Here is a 25,550-nt window from a genome sequence, read left to right as displayed (position 1 = left end):
GAGTATTTGGTACTATCACCCAAAAAGAGAACGGAAGCCCCCACCCTTTCTCCTCCATCCCCTCAGGATATCAGGATTGCTTTTGATGCCTCGAGGTAATGCGTCTGCCAGTTATGTTTCAAGATACATATTGGTGCTTTTGTTTTTGCAACAAAATGAAAACTGGCCGCCACCCCATCCATTTGCCAACCCTTTCAAGGATACGTGATATGCATAGTCATGAAACTCAAAAAGACGGTAAAAACGAAAAAAACGCAAGGAACAGTTTCTACTAACTGAGCATCATTTTTATTATTAAAAATGCGTGAAAGTTTGCCTCCAAGTTATTTTCTTTTTGCACACAATTTCTATTTAACGGCATTGTTTAAGGCATGTGACTCATCTGAACTCATGGATACATGAATCACTTCAAGAGCTCTTCCTTTGGTTTCTGGAACCAACTTAATTACGAACAAGAATGTCGCTGCACATACTCCACAGTACATGAAAAAGGTCCCTGCATAGCAAGAGGAGATAAGAATGATCAGGTGCATCCATCTTGACGTCATATTATTAAGAAAGATGTTATTTTCTTCCACAGGGATCTAATATGAATCTCTATGATACCATATATTGCTGAAAAGCAAACATTTGTAAACGAAAAAGGTATTTCAATAAGAAATACGTGTGCCATTTTGTGCTCTTATTTATCAGATTTTTCTGCTACTTTTGGACAATTCTCATATTCGATCAAGAGGAAAAAATCTAGTGTTATTTTTTGCATTATTTAGCATTACTTATCTTATATTTTTCTGATCCCTAGGTGATACCCTTTTCATGAAATCATCTCATCCTTTTAACTTTTAGTTCTTGCATTTTTGCTAATTATCCTTCACTCTTACTGGAAGCTTGAAAATAACTTGCGATCCTTTACCAAACAAGCTCTCCATCTAATGGGGGCAGAGTCAGAAATTTTTTTACATGGAGTACTCAATATATAATTAACAAATTTTAAATTGAACTTCGAGGACAGTGACCTAGGTCTTGGGAGACTATGTCATATAACTGGACCCATGTTTACCGAAATCCAACAAGTAAATTCAAAGTTTCACATTAAGCTTTGTGGGGTGGAAAGTCACATATTTACCCCCCTATATTTAAGTAGTAGTTTAATTGTATCAGATAATTCTATTTGAACTTGAGCAGAACGTCCTACTCCATGCATGTAGTGTAGTTTCAGAGATTTTAGTGAAGGTGTCGATAATGGCGGAGGCACGTGTGGGCTTGTATGGGCAATTGCGCATCCATGCTTATCCACACAAACATATTAATGTCCCTTAGACATTCTCTGTCATTTACTTATTTACATATTGGTGCCCCTCAAGCATGGATTTTGTGAAGTGCTTGCCCATCAAGAAGAAATTTTTGGCAACCCATTTGAGACAAAAGCAGAGGAATCCAAGAACATTTCTTGGAAAAATCATAGGAGTCAAAACCCATTTTGGAAAAACCCCCGTTTTGGCATGCAAAAAATATCGCAAAACTTGATTAGTTGATTTTTTTCCGCTCATGATTCTTTAAAAAGATTATTTTACATTAATTTTACCTGCAGCGCTCCAACTTTCTAGGTAGCTGTAAGTATAGGAAACGAGCCAACATGCAAGCCAAGCGACCGAAGTTGCAATTCCTCCAGCAATAGCCTTGATCTTTAAATCAAATATCTACAAGTGGATGACAAGAACAGTGTTATCTACAGTGTAAGCACCATGGAGCAATGTTAACAACTCAGCTCCCACTGAGTAGGCGAGAAGCACCACCGGCTTAAGGCCGAAGCCCCTATCCAAGCCTCGTCTCCTTAAGGTATAGGGCTTACTTTTAGTGTTTCAGAGTACCACATTTGTCGTGTTTTAACTTCCACGTCAGTGACCCTCTTTTTGCAACACAGAGATTTGATGCCTCAAGAATTCAAAATGGGGACTGGCCACTTATGTACTCCTCAGGAACCCTAACAACTCACTTCAATATGATAATGCACAACTCACCTCAAATATGATAACCCATGGCAGTCCAGATATCCCCACCACAAAGAATGCAACGTAGATCTTATTATGCATCAAGGAGAAACTTTTAGTTCAGCAAGATGCATTGATGTGGTAAAAATCCATAACATATGTTAAGTGGCTAGTGAGTTTCATTACCGTTATGCCTGTCAGGTTCATGGCAAGAACCAATGTGCTGGCCCCTTCATACTCCTGAGTCAAAGCAGGGCAGAAACGTTGCTTTATAAAAGATCGTACATGAGAAATAGAAAAGCAAGCAAAAAAATGCAATAGTTACAAGTTGTTTTGATAAGAATATCATTGTGGTTTTTGGAGAATATGTACTTATGTTTTTTAGGCTTTTAACTTTTTTACTATCTTTTTTTGTCTTCTTATAAAGGGTTTCCCTTTTTAATAACGAGGATTATTTTGGTCATTACATCTCACATGCACCAGCTGGTGCATATAACCAGCTTCGGTAAAAATGAGTTAAATGACAGCTTGGGGGCATAGTAATTTTGATGCATCGACGGTATCCCTACCAACTTCACTATATCCCAAGGAGAAAAAAAAAAGAGGTTAAATTGGTAGATTTAGCATTTTGAGTCAAGCAAAGGTTTTAGCTTGGGAGATTAACGTGCTACTTAGTAGACAGGAAAAAAAATCACAAAAATGTTCTTGTTGTGTTCTACAGGTTAAAATTCGAGGAGAAAACTCCTAAATGCTTAAAAAGAGTTTCTCCAGCATTTGATTTGAGCTATGGGTGGATGAAATTTCTTCAAGGTCACATTTCTACAATTTCTCATAAAAAAATTCTTCAATTTTCTCATTATACTCTATGTGCCAACTTTAAATTGAAAGAGATTATTAAAATCTCTCTCTCCCTCTCTCACAATTCGATAACAATTCGATAAGAGATCTAATGCATCCAATGTTTACAGTTCAGAAGAATAGTGTCCAAAGGAATTCAATGGATTACCAAGGTAGGGCTTGCATGGGCTCTGACCCTACCTCAATTTAAAAAAAGAAAATTACATGTAAATTTTAGAAAATTTTACTAGTTCTAAATAAAAATTTTGGAAAATGATATTTTGGTGAAACTTCAATTTAGTTCCCCTCATAAAAATTTCTGGCTCTAACCTTGTTCATGGCCATCCAACCCCACGAATTACATTATGCCCCTTTTAAGACATGGGAATGAGCAATGGAAAAGGGCCCCAGAAACAATACCTTCAAAAGAAAAGAAGCACCGGCCAAAAAGCAACCCAAGCATGTCCCAGCAGCACCAAACTAAGTCACGAATATTCAATTCTGTTAATTTGTGAAGCATATACATGAAAAAGAAAAGAAGAAGCAATTAAGAGTAGCGGTATATTCCTACAACACCAATTTGAAACCAAATTCAACCTTCATAACCAAAGCAAAATTAAACACGAAAATGGCATTAAGTTTTCAAAACTAAATTCTTACTAGCATCAGAGGTTTCCTTCCTATTCTGTCTAACAAGAGTCCGACCACTATGGAAAGAGGTACCTGAACATCACAGGTCATGTAGATTGTGAGACCATTTAAAAAAAAGGAAAAAAAAAAAAGAAAATCTTGTTGCTGTAACATGCATGGTCTAACCGGCATGGCAGCCAGCACAATGGTTCCAAGATCTCCAGAAGAAAATCCTAGAAGAAGTAAAACCAGAAAGGTTGAACATTATGTTATTTCATAGAACAGAATTGAGAATCTGTGGAAAGAAAAACACGATTCTACATATGTTAGCTCGAGCTCTACTCCAGCAGTTTGGTGTTGGGCTCTCAGCATATTCAATTCCGTGCTAGAAAAGACAAAAAACTGCCCGTTTTAAGGCATCAAGGGCTGGCGATTCAATATGAGGTTGAAACTGCCTCATTTTCCTCCTGCCCCGGAGATTGATGACCACTTTGAGACCGGGGTAGGATGCGATGCCCATCAACTGTAATGCAGCACATCCATCATTTGCAATCTAGAGGAATAGCTTCTATAAGAATCAAACTGATGACCAGGACCTACCCAATAGCTTCTATAGAAATGAAACTGATGACCGGACTTTTACCTACCCAACAGTTCGGCCAACTGCATTATGCCCCTCGAAACAAAGTGTAAATAATTGAGTTAGCAAATAAAAAGAACGTTTCGGATAAGTGGGAATAGACCAAAAGCTTGCTTTTGGTATAATGAGGTGGGCCTGTAAGAGCTGTGTTCGACCCCAAACAGCCCCACCCTCCAGAGTTGTACACTTCGTCACTCGGCAGATCAATGAAGCCATTGTCAATTTCTGGTCCAGGATTAAGGTGAAGCAACAACTTTGAACATCTAAATAATTTCAGCAAGTGGCACACAATCAAGAACTATAGGCAATGGTGGAGTAAAACTCATACATGAAAAGGGTTGATCAAGTATATATGACTCGGGCGCAACTGACTGGACTAGCCGTTGGTAGGCATCCAATCGCCCATGCAGGTCAGGACCAGGTGCGGGACAATGGAGGTTTTATGCCCCAGGCAAGCAGCAAAGTGTCTCAGCCTAGAGTGGTTTTATGTACAGCATTTGATAAAAATGAATTTCATAGTTAACAATTAAGATGCAAGGTCAACATAATAAAGACCAGGATTTCCAAGGTCAGTAATAAAAAAAAGTACAAGATATGGGAATTCCTACTCATTTTAGAATGATGGTAGGAGGTTTTACTGCCTTCCCACCAGCTCGTGACAAATTTTTAGAATGTCAGAAAAGAATTTTTCAGCTAACACTTAGTAAATGTGTGTAGAGTTTCTCATATTTTTCTACTTCTTTCAAGCAAAATTATCACATACCTGCAGATTCAAAAATGTCACTCGCATAGTACAGGATGGCAGAAGATCCATTTAGATATGAAAGTGCCATCAAGCCAACTCCTACCTGAATTTGAGAAGAGTTTGACACATGCCTTAGAACTGAGAATGATACAACTCATCTTTGTAAAATTGATCAACCGCCCAATTAATTGGGCTACTTCTGCTTAGGAGTCATACAATGTCGCCCTCGATTCAGCACTCAATGTGTGTTTGATAAGAAAAATACTGTATTACTGGTACACATGTTTCTGTAACACAGGGTTCACAAACTTTCATATTCTTGTTTCAGAAAATACAGTAGTATGATTACATAGGGTGCTCTTAGATTCAAAATTAAATATTGGACATAATTACACCATGTTATATATGCCCCGCACCATATAGAAAGATGGTGTTCTCAAACGTTCCTCTAGCTAGTTGATTTTATACTTAGAACGGCCTACTGTTATAGAAAGAACACAAACTCAAATCTCAGAATCACAAGTAGGAGAGCCAAACATCCAAGTAGTTCTCAGACATTTCAAGTTTTTTTCATCAAACAAATGTTGGATAAGTATATGAGCTTCCAATATCCATATTTTTTAGGTCCAACCGTCGATAAGATCTATATTACAATTTCCTACTTAATTTTCAGCATGATTTTGCTGGATGTGACAATAATCTTTGATCGCAACTGATATTTGTAATTTTTATCTCTAGTTATTCCAGAGCTCAGGTCATGCTTTAAGGACCCGTTTAACGATCTATATTTGAACAAGTTGATTGCACGTTATCTGATAAAAAGGAATAAAGTTCCTTCAATTTCAGGGTAATTCGATCAGTGCGTGTATATTGTGTTTTAGAACGTTGATTGCACGTTATGTGACAATAATCTTTTAACTACATTTTAGAACGTTCTAAGAATATTGTGTTTTTAGTTTATTTTACATAATTTTTCAATTTTTTGAGAAATTGATTTCTTAATTAATGTTTTATCGATTCGGCTGAACTGGTGGATCAGCAGAGATTCACCGAATAGAAACTCTATCAATTCCACTCACAACCAACTTTTACTACAAACACTGCCTAAGACTCTTTAAAAAACAGTTGAATTTATATAGTTAAGCCTCATATTATAAATATAAATATAACTTAAGTATTCTTGGGGTAATATGTGCAGTTATATTCCTTTGTGTGCGCCCATGTATATGCATCATTAAGCATATACAAACAGCTATTCACAAATCAAAGTGCAATACTTTTATGATTTTCTTTTTTACATGATTATAAACATAAGAAGATGCTTACAATGACTGGACGTATGTACTGCCTTTGAAACAGATCCTGTACCTTCGCTTGTGGAACGATGGCTGAACTCGCCAAACTATCCTGCTCATTGATGAAAGAAATCTAGCTAAAAACCATGCTTGAGATAAAGCCCCTCATCTAGTAACTTGGTTAACAAAGTGCATAGATTTTAAAACTTGGAAGTTAAATAAATAGCAGTTTCAAGTGAGGAGCAGCAGTAATTCATTCCACCGCTCCGTTGGGAGCTGAAGCCCTCGAAATTAATGAAGATTGGCCTCCTACCAACCCTCTCATCATATATGGCGTTGACCCTTTTCGGGATAAATGAACAACAGCACTTACAGTCTATGATCATATAGAGCCTGCTCAACTGTTTTATGACCAGATTCCTTGCTAATTTTCGGAAGAATACAAAAGTATTACGAACCAGAATCTCCGTTGCTTCATCATGAATATCGGCATCTTTTCCTCTAAATCTCTGCAATGCTACTTCAAACTCCTTTATGCGACCAATCTTTGCCTGCAACAATAGCGAGTATACATTTCACGTGGAAAAGTTGAAGACAAGTTTCATCTGTAATATCTTCGAGACGGTGCAAACAGTAACAACTAACCAGCCACCGCGGCGACTCCGGGACGAAGAACAGTCCTATTAGTTGAACAAGGCACGGAAATATCCCTGCCAATCATGGATAGGACCCATTAATTCTCATTAATAAACCATAAGCTAAACCCTTGTAGCGAGTTAACATATATATGGAGCATCTTAATCTCCCAACGTGAGATTGCTGCATGATGGAATTAGAGGGTGTTTAGTGAGGTTAGAATTGTGGAATTCTAGACTTAAAATCTTCATATTTTATGAAATGAGAGCTGTGTTATGAATTTTGATTTTAGAATTATCGACTCATTCCTGAATCAAAATTCCTGAATTGTAATTCTACCTTAAGGGACGGAATCATGATCTCAGAGTTTTAAAACTTTTTCTTACCTATTTAAGGCACATGTCATGATGGTTTTAATTCAAAAATTCAATAATTTTAATTCATGTTTTACGAAACACATTATTTTCAATTCTGAAAAGAAAAATTCCCAACTAAGAGAAAGTAGAACTGGAATTTTCATTTCAATTTCAGTTTAAGGTGGATGTTTGTTTCTAAAATCAAAATTCAAGGCCGTCAAACAGACCGTTAATTAACCTAAAAGTACAGTTGATAAGGAAATTACTTTTTTTGCAATGTTTTTTTTTTTCTGTTTTCTCTGGGTATTCAGTATAACATTGAGATTGAATGATGCCAAATAAAAAAAAAAAAAAAAAAATCTAACACACGGATCAAAGAGGAAAAGTAAACTAGCTCACCTAGGAATGTTAATGAGCGCCAAGTAACAACTATTCCCAGCAGGTACGCCATTGTCATTCCAAGTGCTACCATTAGCTGCAAGGAAAGGAAAAGAGTGTTCATTAAGTTGCAGATCTCGGATCAAGTCCAGACCCTGTCAATGTAACAGATTTGTATTTGATAAAATCCGAAATCAAGATCTCCATAGATCTTTTCATCAGAAAAATATGTCAAGCGGTAGAACCATCTTGGACCTTTTTATTTGATCATTAAGAAGGGCATCTACTCATCAATAATTGAAGAAAAAATCTTTTAATTCAAAACCCAAAAAGTAGATGAGCAGATCACAAATGTTCAATATTTTTCTTTCACTTACTATTGAAAGCAATTAAACATACGTTAATTACTTTTGGATTACCTGAGAAGATACCATAAGCCTTCCCCTCAACTCCTTGGGTGCGATCTCAGCCATGTACATGGGCACCTATGAAGTTTTTATTTCATTGATAAGTACACTAGAAATTATTTTCTAAAAGTTCTTATAATACATAATAATTGCACAAATGATCAAAAAATCGGATACAAGGCATATGCAGTGATAAATACGACCATAAATTTTACAAAAGAGACCTCCCAAATTTGATATTCCCGGTTAAAATGATCTGAATGCAATGGAGCCAAATAACTTGCATGGAATGGTATAAGTTTTGGGATGTCAGCAGACTGGATCTGAATCGGATGTACCATTTACTATATCTGATTGATTTAGATGTCCACATATTCGAAGCCGAATGCAAATTAAGAAAATATATTCATATTTGGATCTGATTCTCAAATTCATGATCTGAATCCGATCCAAACCCAATTTTCGTTTCCAAAATCAAATATGATTCCAACTTTTAAATGCACAACCTAATCTGAACCACATTATGATATGTTCAGAATTAACTGACATAATGTATACATTAGATGTAGGTTATTCATTTGAGATTGAATGCAAATCCGAATATAAATCTGATGGAAAATCACGTTTTAAAATACAATCCGATCTGATTTATCAGTTGGATGTTAAGCTATTTTCCACATCTAAACTTTTTTAAAACGTTTCGGTTAGATATCACATCCAAATTCGATCTATAGGCATCCCTATATAGGAGAAAGTTAAAATATCATAAACTAATTGTCTTGACAAAAAATAGGGTCGATAAAGCTCCGATTATGATAGTGATATAAATGGATAACATATATAACCAATCAAAATTCGAATCCATTTAGTTGGATATGGTGAAGAAATTTGGATTCCACTAGTAACAATGTGCGGGTTTGGTATATAATCTTATGGATCAATCTGAATCCAAATCTGATATCTGTCTGGAATACAATAAAAATCCAACCCGATTACAAATAGTTGTGAGATCTTGTGCTAGTCAGATATGAATCCAGTTTCAAAACTGACTAACTTGAATTTGTTAAAGGCTAGATCCAACCCGACTATGAACCGTTGACATACATATGAATTGTAAAATAGTACGCAAAAAGTTGCTTTAATGAACAAGAGAAGAATGAAACCGGCCGGGCATCTCTCTCTCTCCTAACTGTCTGGTTTCTATATATATATATATATATATATATATATATATATATATATATACAGACTTTTTATTTTTTTGCTAAAAAATTACTTTAAATAAAATATAAGCATCCTAATCTCTCTCTCTCTCTCTCTCTCTCTCTCTCACATACACACACACACACAATTGCAATTTCTAATTTGTATCGATTAGCATTATGGAAGGTCAGATAATTTTACCACATAAGAGAATATCCCAATCCCAACGCCGGTGCAGAATCGGCCGACGTCTAGCGACCAAGCATGCTGGTGCAGCATGTCAAAAGCTCCCACATTAACCAAACAAACGAACAAGAATAGTAGCAAGCATAGCTTAAAGAAAGAATCAAAAACATAAGAAAAGCAGCAAACCTGTGAGAGCATAATGGAGATCCATCCAGCCACGCACACACCAGAAGAAATTCTCATTGTCTGCTCATCAAATTCAAGGTTACTCGAAGTAAGAAGAGCAGCGACGAATTATTCGAGAAAGAAACATACAGAACGAATAAATGGGCGATGCAATTGCGTAATGCTGAACAACTTCCTACCCATTTCCGGCCAACATAATCCGCTAAAGGTCCGGTCCCTAAGGCACCAATCATCGCACCAACCGTCAGCAGAGAGCCAAAAACAGAGTACTGGTTTTTCGAAACAGGGAGAAGAAAGATTAGTCCCTTTTGAATTCTATGAAGAGTTTAATTATAGCCACTCAAGTTCTTTCAAACGTAGGCGAGATTTGAACGCTGATCATTTGAATCCTAGTTCTCTGAATCCAATTAAGAAAATTTCAACGCCTTTTTCTCAAAACTTCGATGGTTTCCTTGGGCAGGATCGACGTGGACATGAATGGGAAAGAGCACAACCTGTGAGGTAGTGAGACCGAGATCGCTGATGATGGCCGATTCAGTTGGCGAGGAATATCCACTCTGTGAATTGTTAGCCACAGGAAAGCAAATTCTTCAGTAAGGATGGCAGTAACTACTCCTCTTCTCTCGACTTTCCAATTGCTCTTTCTCTTTCGACATCCCTCAATTGATAATGGCAAGAAAAGCATAACTGAAAACTCAAGAAATGAAATTCAGAGAGTACTCACACATGCGCCATTCTCGAATGAGCCACAAGCAGCGATGAGGGTCGCAGAGACTGCCATCCACATGCATGGCCTCTGCTTTGGGATGAGAGAATCTGACTCATCTGTCCCCATTTCTTTCTGTCCTGGCGTCTGCACCTTTGGTAATTGGTGGCGATTTTTAAAGGCCGCGGCGGTGGTGGGGATTCTACTAACACAACCTAACTTGTTTCCACATTAACAAAGACTAGTCCAAAAGAGAGAGGCGACTGAAAACACGTGCAGATGCTTCGTACCAAAAGAACGTGAGTCGTGAAGTACAGCAGTGGCGGAGCCTAAGTCAGAATTTTTTTGCTACCGGCACTGTTTAAAGAATTGTAAGAAATTTAAAAATAAATAAAAAATTTATTGCTGGCGTGAGCAACTTTCTAAGCCAGCGTAGCTCCGCTAAAATAATATTTTGGTCTTCATCAAAATTAAAAAACTTTAATCCGGCCCCTATGAAAAATTTTTAGTTGTGCCTCTCATAATGTCGGGGTGCAACGTCTAACATAAATAATGTATATTCAAGGGAGATTTTTTTTTTTTTTACTACAGAGAACTATTAAAAAGAAATTCTCATTTTTTAGAGACACAACATATATAAATATAAATAAATAATTATAAGAAATTTACATAAAAATGTATAAAAATTTTGTTGATTGCATGGGCAACTGCTCATGCCAACTTATATGTAGCTCTGCTACTAAGAGCAAGGGGTCGTCATGGGTCTTGGCCTTACTTAAAAAAAAGACTCGTGCCATAGGCCTCGACAACATCTCAAAAAGAAAAAAAAATTACATCTAAATTATAGAAAATTTTAATTATCTTATATAAAAATTTTGAAAAATAATATTTTGGTCTTTGTCAACATTTAGATACTTTAATTTGGCTCCTATTAAAAAATTTTAGTTGTGCCCTTGATGGTGCATGCACCTTGTATAACTTCTAACATATCCTCACATCAATGGCAGAATTTTTTTTTTTGAAAACTGAAACCAAGTGCATTTTTATTCACAGTTTAGACCTTTCAGATCTTTTTTTTTACATGGCATTTAATGTTTCTCTACAAAAAAACTATGTAGCCAAAGCCACATTTCCATTCAAATCTATGTCCTTTTTCCATTGTGGAGTAGTTTGGCAGCGGGACATTTGAGAGCAGACTAAATCAGCTCCGATTCTCAAAGCAAATTTACTTGTCACCTTTCTTTTTTTAAAAAAAAAAATTCCTGCAAATCTAACTAAAACCACATTGACATTGGTCGTTTCCAGTTGCCTGAAACTTTTAAAATATATATATAATCATAAAGTAAATATGTTATATAGGTATGGAGGAACACCTCAACGCATACACCGTTTAAAAGTTTGAGAAGGCAAATTTAAGAACTCATTCAATACTCAAATTAGTGCAGGAGTTAGAAATTTGCAGAGAAGGAGTTTTGGTGGCCCGATAATCGGCTTTGAACGTTTGTTGGGAGAAGAGGCAGGTGGGAATGGATCCCCAAGGTTTGTTGGAGAAGAGGTAGATGGCTACCACGAGGAGCGCGTCTGACAAGCCTTAATGATCGATTGAAGGATAAGAATCGACGCCCGTTTACAAGAAATCGATCAACAAAGTCCCATACTTTGCATACTTCCATTGGCCAGAAGCTGCTCACAATCCTCCCAATTTTACTTTGTTTCACGAGTTTTCTTCTTTTAAAGATCAGTAGACAAACCGACCGTTGTGTGGGCATAGGCCCCCTGCCTGTTATTAATAACAAAATTGAGAGAATTTACAGTAAGAAATGGAGATCATCAACAGAACAAAACTGCTTCTATGCTTGAATTTTGTTAGCCTGTCCTCTCCCACCTACAATCACTCCCATGTAGCCTACTCCTGTTCGACCATCTTTAAATGACACAACCACATGTGTGTTGAGCTGTGTGTCTGGCTCATGCCATTGTTTATTCTTGAAACACTCCTTGCAGTGTTCTGGAGTAAAGTATGCAGGATCCTTGCGAGCCTATGTGAGTACCTACCAAAAGCTTATGTTATGATCGACTAGTTTGTCTTGAGACTTTAACCTTTAGGTGCCCTTGTAAATAAAGTCAAGTTAATCTCCTTGCTTACTCTTTCATGTGATATATATTTTGTCTTTTAAACTGAATGAAACTACTCATTACAAGTTTTTTTCTCTTGTTTATGTACTTCGTTTTCTTTATGCACATTGTTTTTAAGTTATCTGCATACTCGCTCAATCCTTTAGGTTTGCAGTGGATTGAAGGACCCTCATGCTGCATGGAAGAGGAACAGTCGGCCCATGACAGACATAGTTTTTATTTATTTATTTATTATTAGAGTGAGTCAGACCAAAAATATCGCCTCGAAGAAGCTCACATAACAGAATGGCAGTATTATGAAGTCTTGAGCTAGGGTCATCATGAATTTTAAGTATGTCTGTGAACTCCTACTCTTGTTGCAGCTACTGTTCTTCTGCCTTCTTCTCTTCTAATGCATTTTCATCGTTGTTAAACCAGTTTTGATATATTACCAATGTGATTTTATGAAGGTTGGAAACTAACTCAGTGAGGTTTTCAATATTAATGGACTCCCTTGAATACTATTTTCCTTTCAACTCCAACTAAGAGGAGGTCACTTAGTGTTTTATATGAAGGGTTAATTGTTAGTAAGATTACGAAAAGGATGCTGGGTTGGGAGAATGATTGCCAAAAACAAAAAAGAAAACTAAGATGGAGAAGAGAGAGAAAGCAAATGAGAGAGTAAAAGATAAAGAGAGGTCGGGAAAACCACTCCCATTTTTTATACTGGTTGAACCCAGAGAATGACAGTGTGTGTGTGTCTGTAAGACCTGACCCACACCGGGCTCGGGCCCCTCGTCTTGTGGATTCCAACACACCTCCTAAAAGTTTCGGCTCCAGCTTGAAAAAAAAATATGAACCAGAACAACTAACCACTTTAATAACTTTATATTTAAGGCAATTTATCACAATCTTTAATATGAAACTAAACTTTTGAAGTGTTACACACATACACACAGAAGTTTGAGTGGGTCCAACAAGCATCCTACCCAGGATAGCAATTGACAAGATTTGTATCAAACGTTTCCCTCAATCTGAATCATTGCCAACACTTCAAATTACTCTGATATCATGTCCCTCTATATCGAACTGAAAATTTGATGTTTGGTGTCCCCTCAAGAATGGCAATGTCAACGGCATTTTTGGAGATTTCATAGGAGGCCACTTCAAACTTTTTGAGGTCAAATTCAAGGATGGAACATGATCCTAGAGCATGGGCTTACTCCAATATCATGTCTCTCTATACTATTCTCTATGTTGAACTGAAAATTTGATGTCTAATGCCCCTTCAACAATAGCAATGTCAACAGCATGTTTGGTGATCCCTAAGGGAGTTCGTGCAATGGTTGGAACGGAGTCAGTAGGTGGCCGGTTCCCGTTTCGAATCCCGGTGGCATCCACCCTCTGTGTTGCAAAAGGGAGCCACTGACATGCCAGCTGAAGCATGGTGGGGGTGACACCCGAAACATCAAAAGCAGTTCCTATACTATGGGGGGATAAAGGGTTGGGTGAGGGTTTTGCCCTTCTTTTGGACAGTGAGAAACCCCGCTCACCCAAAAACATGTTCAGTGAGATTCATAAGAAGCCACTTCAAAATTTTTGAAGTCAAATCCAAGGATGTGAACATGATCCGAGGGTGTGGGCTCGCCAACATGGAGAGAGCTCATGTTGGGATCTGGTTCTCAGATCCAAGAAGAATCTTTACCATGTTTGATAGCCTCAGATATGAGACTCAAGGCTGATTTTTAATCCACGTTTGGGTAAATTAACCACTTAAACAAACAGTGAATTTCTCATTTAGGGATCTCAAATCTATGTTATCTTATGAAAACCATGGATTTGCAGTTGGAGGGGGAGGCATCTGACCACCGATCCATGTCTTTATAATCTGTGGTAGCTTCAGACTAAAAATCTGCCTTAGTTAAGAAGGTGAACCCAAAGAGCTGATAGAATACTATGTTGGGGCCAATTACCACTTCTCAGCAAGTGAAGTGCATGGTAGATATAAATAAAAAGATTTAAAAATATCTCATGATATGCATAGCCTTGAATAAGCAAGAGGAGTATTTCATACTATCACCCAAAAAAGAGAACCGAAGCTCCCACCCTTCCTCCTCCATCCCCTCAGGATATCAGGCTTGCTTTTGATGCCTCGAGGTAATGTGTCAGCTAGTTATGTTTCAAGTTACATATTGGTGCAAATTGACACTCAAGAGAATTCAAAATGAAGACTGGCAGCCACCACCCTGTCCATTTGCCAACCCTCTCAAGGATACGTGATATGCATAGTCATGAAACTCAAGAAGACGGTAAAAAGGGATAAAATCGCAAGGAACGGTTTCTACTAACTGAGCTGTACAGCATCATTTTTATTATTAAAAATGCATGAAAGTTTGCATCCAAGTGTTTTTTTTGTTGGCACACAAATTCTATTTAACGGCATTGTTTAAGGCATGTGACGCATTTGAACTCATGGACACATGAATCACTTCAAGAGTTCTTCCTTTGGTTTCTGGAACCAACTTAATTACGAACAAGAATGTCACTGCACATACTCCAGAGTATATGAAAAAGGTCCCTGCATCACAAGAGGAGATAAGAATGATCATGTGCACTCATCTTGACGTCATATTGCTAAGAAAGAAGTTAGTTTCTTCCACATGGATCTAATGTGAATTTCATATGATACCGTATATGGCTGAAAAGCCAATGTTTGTAAACTAAAAAGGTATTTCAATAAGAAATACGTGTACCATTTTGTGCTCTTATTTGTCACATCTTTCTGCTATTTTTGGACAATTCTCATATTCGATCAAGAGGAAAAAATCTAATGTTAGAGTTTTAGCGTTATTTAGCATTATTTATTTTACATTTTTCTGATCCCTACGTCATACACTTTTCATGAAATCATCTCATCCTCTTAACTTTTGGTTCTTGCATTTTCGCTAACTCTTACTGGAAGCTTGAAATTAACTTGTGGTCCTCACGCTCTTCATTTAAGTGGGGGTAGAGTCTGAAATTTTTTTCTGTGGTGTACTAAATATATACTTAACAAATTTTCAATTGAACTTCGGACAGTGACCCAGGTCTTGTTGAACTATGTCATATAACTGGATCCATGTTTATCGAAATCCAACAAGTAAATTCAAAGTTTCACATTAAGCTTTGTGGGGTGGGGAGCCCTAGATATCTACCACCCTATATTTATGTAGTAGATTAATTGTATCAGCTAATTCTATTTGAACTTGATCAGAAAGTCCTACTACAATACATGTAGTGTAGTTTAAGAGATTTTAGTGAAGGCGTCGTGTGGGCTTGTATGGGCAATTGTGCGTGCATGTGTATCCACACAAATTACCTGTGTACATATTATTGTCCCTTAGACATTCTCTGTCATTTATTTATTTACATATTGTGCTCCTCATACAGGGGTGGAGCCAAGGTAGGGTCCGCATGGGCTCCGGCCCCACCTCAAAATTTTTTCTTTTAAAATTTATATGTAAATTTTAAAAAATTTCACTTGTTTTATATAAAAATTTTGAAAAATGATATTTTAGCTCTAGTCAAAATTTAGAAACTTCAATTTGATCTGCCTCTGGCTCCGCCCCTGCCCTTAGACATAGGTTTTGTGAAGTGTCTACCCCTCAACAAGAAATTTTTTGCTCCATATAAGAGGGGAGCCTATTTGAGACAAAAGTAGAGGAATCCAAGAACATTTCCTAGAAAAGTCATAGAGTCTAAACCCATTTTGGAAAAACCCCCTTTTTGGCATGCAAAAATATTGCAAAACATTATTAATCTTTGTTGATCTTTCTACCACTCATGATTCTTTGAAAAGAATATTTTACATTAATGTTACCTGCAGCACTCCAACTTTCTAGGTAGCTGTAAGTATAGGAAACGAGCCAAGAAGCAAGCCAAAAGACCGAACTTGCAATTCCTCCAGCAATAGCCTTTATCTTTAAATCAAATATCTACAAGTGGATGACAAGAATAGTGTTATCAGTGTTATCTACAGTGTGAGCACCATCGAAAAATGTTAACAACTCAGCTTCGGCTGAGCAAGGCCGAAGCCCTATCCAAGCCTCGTCTCTTTGAAGTATAGGACTAACTTTCAGTGTTTCAGAGTGCCACCTCTGCCGTGTTTCAACTTACATGTCAGTGACCCTCTTTTTCCAACACAGAGATTTGACGCCTCGAGAATTCAAAATGGGGACAGGCCGCTTAGATACCTCCTCAGGAACATTAACAACCAACCTCAATATGATAATGCACAACTCACCTCAAATGTGACAACCACTGGCAATCCAGACATCCCCACCACAAAGCATGCAACGTAGATCTTATCATGCATCCAAGAGCAACTTTTAGTTCAGCAAGATGCACTGATGTGGTAAAAATACATAACATATTTTAAGTGGCTAGTGAGCTTCATTACCGTTATGCCTGTCAGGTTCATGGCTAGAACCAATGTGCTGGCCCCTTCATACTCCTGAGTCAAAGCAGGGCAGAAACGTTGCTTTATGAAAGATCGTACATGAGAAATAGAAAAGCAAGCAAAAAGTGCAATAGTTACAAGCTGTTTGATAAGAATATTATTGTGGCTTTTGGAAAATATGTTCTTACGTTTTCGTAGGCGTTTAACTTTTTTACTATCTTTTTTTTTTCTTCTTATAAAGAGTTCCCCTTTTTACTAACTAGGGGTATTTTGGTGCGTCAACAGTATCCCTACCAACTTCAATATATCCCAAGGAGGAAAAAAAAGGTTAAATTGGTAGATTTAGCATTTTGAGCAGGGCAAAGGTTTTAGCATGGGAGACTAAGTTGCTACTTAATAAACAGGAAAAGAAATTCAGAAAAATGTTCTTGTTGTGTACTACAGGCCAAAATTCGAGGAGAAATCTCCTAAATGCTTAAAAAGAGTTTCTCCAGCGTTTGATTTGAGCTACTGGTGGGTGAAATTTCTCCAAGCTCACATTTCTTCAATTTTTTCATTATACTCTTTCTGCCAACTTTAAATTGAAGGAGATTATTAAAATCTCTCTCTTTCTCTCTCTCTCTCTCTCTCTCCATATTTTGATGATGATGTGAATGAGCAGTGGCAATTTGATGAGAGATTTAGTGCATCTTATGTTTGCAGTTCAGAAGAATAGTGCCCTAAGGAATTGAAGGGGTTATAGAGCTCTCATGGCCCTACAGCCCCACCAATTACATTATGTCCCTTTAAGGCATGGGAATGAGGAATGAAAAGGGGGCCCCCAAACAATACCTTCAAAAGAAAAGAAGCGCCGGTCAAGAAGCAACCCAAGCATGTCCCAGCAGCACCCAACTAAGTCAGGAATATTCAATTTTGTGAAGCATATACATGAAAAAGAAAAGAAGAAGAGTCAATTAAGAGTAGCGCTATATTCCTGCAACACCAATTTGAAACCAAATTCAACCTTCTTAACCAAAGCAAAATTAAACGTGAAAATGGCATTAAGTTCTGGAAACTAAATTATTACTAGAATCAGCGGTTTCCTTCCTATTCCATCTAACAAGAGTCCGACCAGTATGGAAAAAGGAACCTGAACACCACAGGTCATGTAGATTGTGAGATCACTTCCCAAAAAAAATAAAAAAATCTTGTTGCAGGAACATGCATGGCTTAACCTGAATGGCAGCTAGCACTATGGTTCCAAGATCTCCAGAAGAGAATCCTAGAAGAAGAAAAACCAGAAATGTTGAACATTATGTTATTTCATAGAATAGAGTTGAGAATTTGTGGAAAGAAAAACATGATTCTACATATGTTAGCTCGAGTTCTACTCCAGCAGGTTGGGCTCTCATCATATTCGATTGGATGTTAGAAAAGACAAAAAAACTGCCTGTTTAAGGCATCAAGGACAAGCGATTCAACGTGAAGTTGAAACCGCCTCCTTTTCCTCCTACCCCCGGGGATCCATGGCTACTTTGAGACCTAGGTAGGAAGCAGGACACCCATCAGCTGCAATGCAGCACATCTATCATTTGTAGTCTAGAGAAATAACATCTATAGGAATCAAATGGCTCTCACCTGCCCACCAGTTCGACCAGCTACATTATGCCCCTTGAGAAAAAATATAAATGTTTGAGTTAGCAAATGAAAAGAACACTCTGGATAAGTGGGAATATGCCAAAAGCTTGCTTTTGGTATAACGGGGTGGCTTGTGAGAGGCGTGTTCGACCCCAAACAGCGCCACCCTCTAGAGTTGTACACTTTGTCACTCGGTTAGATCAATGAAGCCATCATCAATTTCTGGTTCTGGATTAAGGTGAAGCAACAACTTTGAACTTCTAAATAATTCAGAAAGTGGCACACAGTCAAGAATTATAGGCAATGGTGGAATTAAACTCATACATGAAAAGGGTTGATCAAGTATATATGGCTCGGGCGCAACTGGCTGGACTAGCCGCTGGTAGGCAGCCAATCGGCCATGCAGGTCAGGACCAGGTGTGGGGCAGTGGTTTTGGAGCTTTTATGCCCCAGGCAAGCAGCAAAGTGTCTCAGCCTAGAGTGGTTTTATATACAGCTTTTGGTAAAATGAATTTCATAGTTTACAATTAAGATGCAAGGTCAACATAATAAAGACCAGGATTTCCAGGGTCAGTAATAAAAAAGAGTAGTGTTGCTTAAAGATATGGGAATTCCTATAGAATGATAGTAGGAGGTTTTACTGCCTTCCCACCAGTTCGTGACAAATTTTTAGAATGTCAGAAAAGAAATTTTCAGCTAACACTTAGTAAATGTGTGTAGAGTTTCTCATACTTTTCTACTTCTTTCAAGCAAAATTGTCACATACCTGCAGATTCAAAAATGTCACTCGCATAGTACAGAATGGCAGAAGCTCCATTTAGACTTGCAAGTGCCATCAAGCCAACTCCTACCTGAATTTGAGAAGAATTTGACACATGCCTTAGAACTAAAAATGACATCACTCATCTTTGTAAACATAAGAGGATGCTTACAATGACTGGACGTGTGTACTGCCTTTGAAACAGATCCTGTATCTTCGCTTGTGGAACGATGGCTGAACTCGCGATACTATCCTGCTCATTGAAGAAAGAAATCTAGTTAAAAGACATGCTTGAGATAAAGCCCGTCATCTAGTAACTTGGTTAACAAAGTGCATAGATTTTAAAACTTGGAAGTAAAAAAGACAGTAGTTTCAAGTGAACAAGAAGAGTATTTCATTCCACTCGGTTGAGAGTTGAACCTTCCCCTCATCCCTTTAAAGTAGCAGGCCAGTGTCTCAGGTTGACACCACTACAACTCGAAATTAATGAAAACTGTCCACTTACCCGCCTTCGCACCATCCATCGTGTTGACTCTTATGGGGATAAATGAACAATTGCAGTTATAGTTTACGATCATATAGAACCTGTTCAACTGTTATATGACTAGATTCCTTGCTAATTTTTCGGACGAATAAAAAAGTATTGCGAACCAGAATCTCCATTGCTTCTTCATGAATATCGGCATCTTTCCCTCTAAATCTCTCCAATGCTACTTCAAACTCCTTTATACGACCAATCTTTGCCTGCAACATTAGCAAGTACATGTTTCACGTAAAAAAGTTGAAGACAAGTTTCATCTGTAATATCTTTGAGACACTGCAAACGATAACCACTAACCAGCCACCGGGGCGACTCCGGAACGAAGAACAGTCCTATTAGTTGAACCAGACACGGAAATATCCCTGCCAATCATGGATAGGACCCATAATTCTAATTAATAAGCCATAAGTTGAACCCTTGTAGCGAGTAAACATACATGTGGAGCATCTTAATCTCCAAAGTGAGATTGCTGCATGATGGAATTAGAGGGTGTTTAGTGAGGTTAGAACTGTGGAATTCTAGAATTAAAACTTTCATATTTTATGAAATAAGAATTGTGTTATGAATTTTGATTCTAGAATTATAGACTCATTCCTGAATCAAAATTCCCGAACTGTCATTCTACGCAAAGGGGCGGAATCATGATCTCAGAGTTTTAGAACTTTTTCATACCCACTTGAGGCTTTAATTCATGTTTTATCATACACATCATTTTCAATTCGGAAAAGAAAAAATCCTAACTAAGAAAAAGTAGAACTTGAATTTTCATTTCAAAGTGGAAGTTTGTTTCTAGAATTAAAATTCAAGGCTGTCAAACACCCCCTTAATTAACCTAAAAGTACAGTTGATTAGGAAATTACTTGTTTTTTTGCAATTTCTTTTTCTATTTCTCTGGGTATTCAGTATAACATTGAGATTGATTGACGTCAAATCAAAAAATAAAAGATATCTAACATACGGATTAAAGAGGAAAGGAAAACTAGCTCACCTAGGAGCGTTAATGCGCGCCATGTAACAACTATTCCCAGCAGGTACGCCATTGTCATTCCAAGTGCTACCATTAGCTGCAAAGAAAGGAAAAGGGTGTTCATTAAGTTGCAGATCTCGGATCAAGTCCAGGCCCTGTCAATCTAATAGATTTGTATTTGATAAAATCCGAAATCAAGATCTCCATAGATCTTTTCATCAGAAAAATATGTCAAGCGGTAGAACCATCTTGGACCTTTGTATTTGATCATTAAGAAGGGCATCTACTCAACAATAATTGAAGAAAAAATCTTTTGATTCAAATCCAAAAAGGCAGATGAGCAGATCACAAATGTTCAATTTTTTCTTTCACTTACTATTGGAAGCAATTAAACATCCGTTATTTACTTTTGGATTACCTGATAAGATATCATAAGCCTTCCCCTCAACTCCTGGGGTGCGATCTCGGCCATGTACACGGGCACCTATGATATTATTTTCATCGATAAGTACACTAGAAATTATTTTCTAAAAGTTCATAATTGCAGAAATGATCAAAAAATCGGATACAAGGCATATGTGGTGATAAATATGACCACAAATTTTACAAAAGAGACCTCCCAAATTTGATATTCGTGGTTAAAGTTTTCCGGTTAAAATTTTTTGAATGCAATGGAGCCAAATAACTTGCATGGAATGTTGAGAATGAAAATCCAATCTGAACCGCATTATGATATGTTCTCAATTAGCTGACATAATCTAGACATTAGATATAGGTTAGTCATTTGAGATTGAATGCAAATCCGAATATAAATCTGATGGAAAATCACGTTTTAAAATACAATCCGATCTGATTTCTCAGTTGGATGTTAAACTATTTTCCACATCTAAACTTTTTAAAAGCATTTCAGTCAGACATCACATCCAAATCCTATCTATAGGCATCCCCTATATAGGAGCAAAGTTAAAATATCATCAACTAATTGTCTTGAGGTCGATTGCCATAAGCTATTGGTTACGGTTACTGTTAAAGTATGGAGAAAAATGTTCGTTTGGCGAGAACAGATTTGTAAGGCGCCGATTATAAAATAGGGATGTAAATCGATGACATATATAACCAATCCAAATTTGAATCCAATTAGTTTGATATGGCGAAGAAATTTGGATTCCACTAGTAACAGTATGCGGGTTTGGTATATAATCTTATGAATTAATCTGAATCCAAATCCGATGTCTCTCTGGAATACAATAAAAATCCAACCCGATTACAAATAGTTGTGAGATCTTGTGCTAGTCAGATATGTATCCAGTTTTAAAAATAGGGTTTAGATATTAATATCAATCTGATTAACTTGAATTTGTTAAAGGCTAGATCCAACCCGACTCTGAAACCGTTGACATACCGGTCTACAGTTCATCAGTTAAAATAGTACGCAAAAATTGCTTTAATGAACAAGAGAAGAATGAAACCGGCAGGGGCATCTCTCTCTCTCCTTCTATATATATATATATATACCAGACAGTTAGGCCAGTAACAAAAAAACAGACCGTTTATTTTTTCGTTAAAAAATTACTTTAAATAAAATATAAGTCCTAATCTCTCTCTCTCTCTCTTCTCTCTCCTTCTATCAAGATATATATATATATATATATATATATATATATATATATATATATATATATATAGTGGTAGAAACAGACAGTTAGGCCAGGAACAAAAAAACAGACCATCTATTTTTTCGTTAAAAAATTACTTTAAATAAAATATAAAAGTCCTAATCTCTCTCTCTCTCTCTCTCTCTCTCTCTCAGACACACACACACACACACACAAAATTGCAATTTTTAATTTGTATCGATTAGCATTATGGAAGGTCAGATAATTTTACCACATAAGAGAATATCCCAATCCCAACGCCGGTGCAGAATCGGCCGACGTCTAGCGACCAAGCATGCTGGTGCAGCATGTCAAAAGCTCCCACATTAACAAAACAAACAAACAAGAATAGTAGCAAGCATAGCTTAAAGAAAGAATCAAAAACATAAGAAAAGCAGCAAACCTGTGACAGCATAATGGAGATCCATCCAGCCACGCACACACCAGAAGAAATTCTCATTGTCTGCTCATCAAATTCAAGGTTACTCGAAGTAAGAAGAGCAGCGACGAATTATTCGAGAAAGAAACATACAGAACGAATAAATGGGCGATGCAATTGCGTAATGCTGAACAACTTCCTACCCATTTCCGGCCAACATAATCCGCTAAAGGTCCGGTTCCTAAGGCACCAATCATCGCACCAACCGTCAGCAGAGAGCCAAAAACAGAGTACTGGTTTTTCGAAACAGGGAGAAGAAAGATTAGTCCCTTTTGAATTCTATGAAGAGTTTAATTATATCCACTCAAGTTCTTTCAAACGTAAGCAAGGTTTGAACGCTGATCATTTGAATCCTAGTTCTCTGAATCCAAATAAGAAAATTTCAACGCCTTTTTCTGAAAACTTCGATGGTTTCCTTGGCCAGGATCGACCTGGAAATTAATGGAAAGAGCACAACCTGTGAGGTAGTGAGGCCGAGATCGCTGATGATGGCCGATTCAGTTGGCGAGGAATATCCACTCTGTGAATTGTTGGCCACAGGAAAGCAAATTCCTCAGTAAGGATGGCAGTAACTCTTCTTCTTCTCTCGACTTTCCATTCGCTTCTTCTCTTTCGAGCTCCCTCAATTAATAATGGAAAGAAAATAATAACTGAAGACTCAAGAAATGAAATTCAGAGAGTACTCACACATGCGCCATTCTCGAATGAGCCACAAGCAGCGATGAGCGTCGCACAGACTGTCATCCACATGGACGGCCTCTGCTTTGGGATGAGAGAAACTGACCCATCTGTGTCCATTTCTTTCTCTCCTGGCCTCTGCACCTTTGGTAATTGGTGGCGATTTTTAAAGGCCGCGGCGGTGGTGGGGATTCTGCTAACACAACCTAACTTGTTTCCACATTAAAGAGAGAGGCGACTGAAAACACGTGCAGATGCTTCATACGAAAAACGTGAAGTACGGGGACGGGACGGGGCAAGCAGTGGCTGAGCCAACGGAGAATTTTTTTGGCTACGGGGAACTGTTAAAAAGAAATTCCCATTTTTTATTTTAGGGTAAATAATTGTAAGAAATTCTCATTTTTTTGCTACAAATTTTTTATTTAAGTTGCCTGAAACTTTTAAAAAATGTATACAATCATAAAGTAAAGATGTTATAAAAGTTTGAGAAGGCAAATTTAGGAATTCATTCAATACTCAAATTAGCGCAGGAGTTAGAAATTTGCAGAGAAGATGGAGTTTTGGTGGCCCGATAGTTGGCTTGGAACGTCTGTTGCGAGAAGAGGCAGGTGGGAATGGATCCCCAAGGTTTGTTCGAGAAGAGGCAGATGGCTACCACGAGGAGGCGCGTCTGACAAGCCTCCATGATCGTCTGACAAGCCGACCATTGCGCGGGCACAAAATTGAGAGAATTTACAGTAGAAAATGGAGATCATCAACAGACAAATCCTCCCTCAACCCTGGGGTTTTAGGAGAGGATTTCAATTTCTTTGTGGGGATTCCCAATAGTTACAAAATTCAGTCTTTAACAACAGAAATATTAGGCTCTAAGCATTGATCATGAGCATTGTTCATAATCTGTATGTCTGGCTCATGCCATTGTCTCTATTCGTGAAACACTCCATGCTGTGTTCCCAGGTCCTCATATGGCATTGCATGGATCTGCATGCCTTAGTTCACGCACCATCTGATAAGCCTACCTTCTTACATTCCGAGCCAAGAAGACAGGTCGGTCGGATGGTGGGTTGATTAAAGTATACGGGATCCTTGCCAGCCTATGTGAATACCTACCAAAAGTTCATGTTATGATCGACTAGTTTGTCTTGAGACTTTAACCTTTAGGTGCCCTTGTAGATAAAGTCAAGTTAATCTCCTTGCTTACTCTTTCATGTGATATATGTATTGTCTTTTAAATTGAATGAAACTGCTCATTGCAAGTTTTTTCTCTTCTTTGTATACTTTGTGTTCTTTATGCACATTGTTTTTAAGTTATCTGCATACTCGCTCAACCCTTTAGGTTTGCAGTGGATTGAAGGACAGAGGAACAGTCGGCCCATGACAGACATAGTTTTTTTTTTTTTTTTAAGTTGTGAGAGAGAGTCAGACCAAAAATATCGCCTGGTAGAAGCTCACACAACAGAATGGCGGTATTAATTCTTGATCTGGGGTCTTCATGAACTTTAAGTATGTCCATTTGAACTCCTACCCTTGTTGCAGCGACTGTTCTTCTGCCTTCTTCTCTTCTAATGCATTTTCATCGTTGTTAAAGCTGTGTTTTGATCTATTATCAAAGTGATTTTAAGAAGGTCTGAAACTAATTCTGTGAGGTTTTCAATATTAATGGAATCCCTTGAATATTCTTTTCCTTTCAACTCCAACTGAGATGAGGTCACGTAGTGTTTTATATGAAGCCTTAACTGTTAGTAAGATTACCAAAAGGATGCTGGGTTGGGAGAATGACTGCCAAAAACAGAAAAGAAAACTAAGATGGAGAAGAGAGAGAAAGCAAGTGATAGAGTAAAAGATAAAAGAGAGGTCGGGGAAAACTACTCCCATTTTTTCTATACTGGTTGAACCCAAAGAGAGAGAGAGAGAGTGTGTGTGTAACGACCCAAGCCACACCTACACCGGCCTCCTGAAAGTTGAAAGTTTCAGTTCCAGCTTGAAAAAGACTAGGAACCATGGCAACTAACCACTTTAATAACTTAATTTCTAAGAGAATCTATCACAATCTTCAATATAAGAATAAACTGTTGAGGTGTTACAATAAGAGAGAGAGAGAAAGAGAGAGAGAAAGGTTTGAGTGGGTCCAACAAGCATCGTAC

The 25,550-nt window shown here is 37.6% G+C and overlaps 2 protein-coding genes across 2 annotated transcripts; both read right to left on the bottom strand.

The window, feature by feature from the left end:
- Positions 1 to 328: 328 nt before the first annotated feature.
- On the bottom strand, positions 329 to 10,334 carry LOC116247396 (sugar transporter ERD6-like 7). Its single transcript, XM_050076137.1, has 18 exons — positions 10,215 to 10,334; positions 9,985 to 10,047; positions 9,670 to 9,759; positions 9,491 to 9,550; positions 9,320 to 9,385; positions 7,928 to 7,993; positions 7,530 to 7,605; positions 6,784 to 6,848; positions 6,597 to 6,689; positions 6,170 to 6,250; positions 4,862 to 4,946; positions 3,645 to 3,691; positions 3,489 to 3,551; positions 3,249 to 3,308; positions 2,178 to 2,231; positions 2,022 to 2,081; positions 1,586 to 1,700; positions 329 to 496 (listed from the first exon to the last, which is right to left on the bottom strand). The coding sequence occupies exons 1-18, from the start codon at positions 10,323 to 10,325 to the stop codon at positions 348 to 350; spliced, it is 1,404 nt and encodes a 467-aa protein (XP_049932094.1). The 5' UTR covers positions 10,326 to 10,334; the 3' UTR covers positions 329 to 347.
- A 4,382-nt stretch (positions 10,335 to 14,716) lies between these two features.
- Positions 14,717 to 23,563, bottom strand: LOC116247395 (sugar transporter ERD6-like 7). Its single transcript, XM_050076136.1, has 18 exons — positions 23,416 to 23,563; positions 23,186 to 23,248; positions 22,872 to 22,961; positions 22,693 to 22,752; positions 22,522 to 22,587; positions 21,053 to 21,118; positions 20,656 to 20,731; positions 19,965 to 20,029; positions 19,778 to 19,870; positions 19,299 to 19,379; positions 19,133 to 19,217; positions 17,964 to 18,010; positions 17,816 to 17,878; positions 17,581 to 17,640; positions 16,750 to 16,803; positions 16,594 to 16,653; positions 16,171 to 16,285; positions 14,717 to 14,889 (listed from the first exon to the last, which is right to left on the bottom strand). The coding sequence occupies exons 1-18, from the start codon at positions 23,524 to 23,526 to the stop codon at positions 14,741 to 14,743; spliced, it is 1,404 nt and encodes a 467-aa protein (XP_049932093.1). The 5' UTR covers positions 23,527 to 23,563; the 3' UTR covers positions 14,717 to 14,740.
- Positions 23,564 to 25,550: the final 1,987 nt, after the last annotated feature.

The sequence above is a fragment of the Nymphaea colorata genome, chromosome 2, assembly GCF_008831285.2.
Source record: "Nymphaea colorata isolate Beijing-Zhang1983 chromosome 2, ASM883128v2, whole genome shotgun sequence".
NCBI lineage: Eukaryota > Viridiplantae > Streptophyta > Magnoliopsida > Nymphaeales > Nymphaeaceae > Nymphaea > Nymphaea colorata.
The sequence above is the reverse complement of the archived record's forward strand: the minus strand, read 5'-3'. Positions and strand labels throughout refer to the sequence as shown.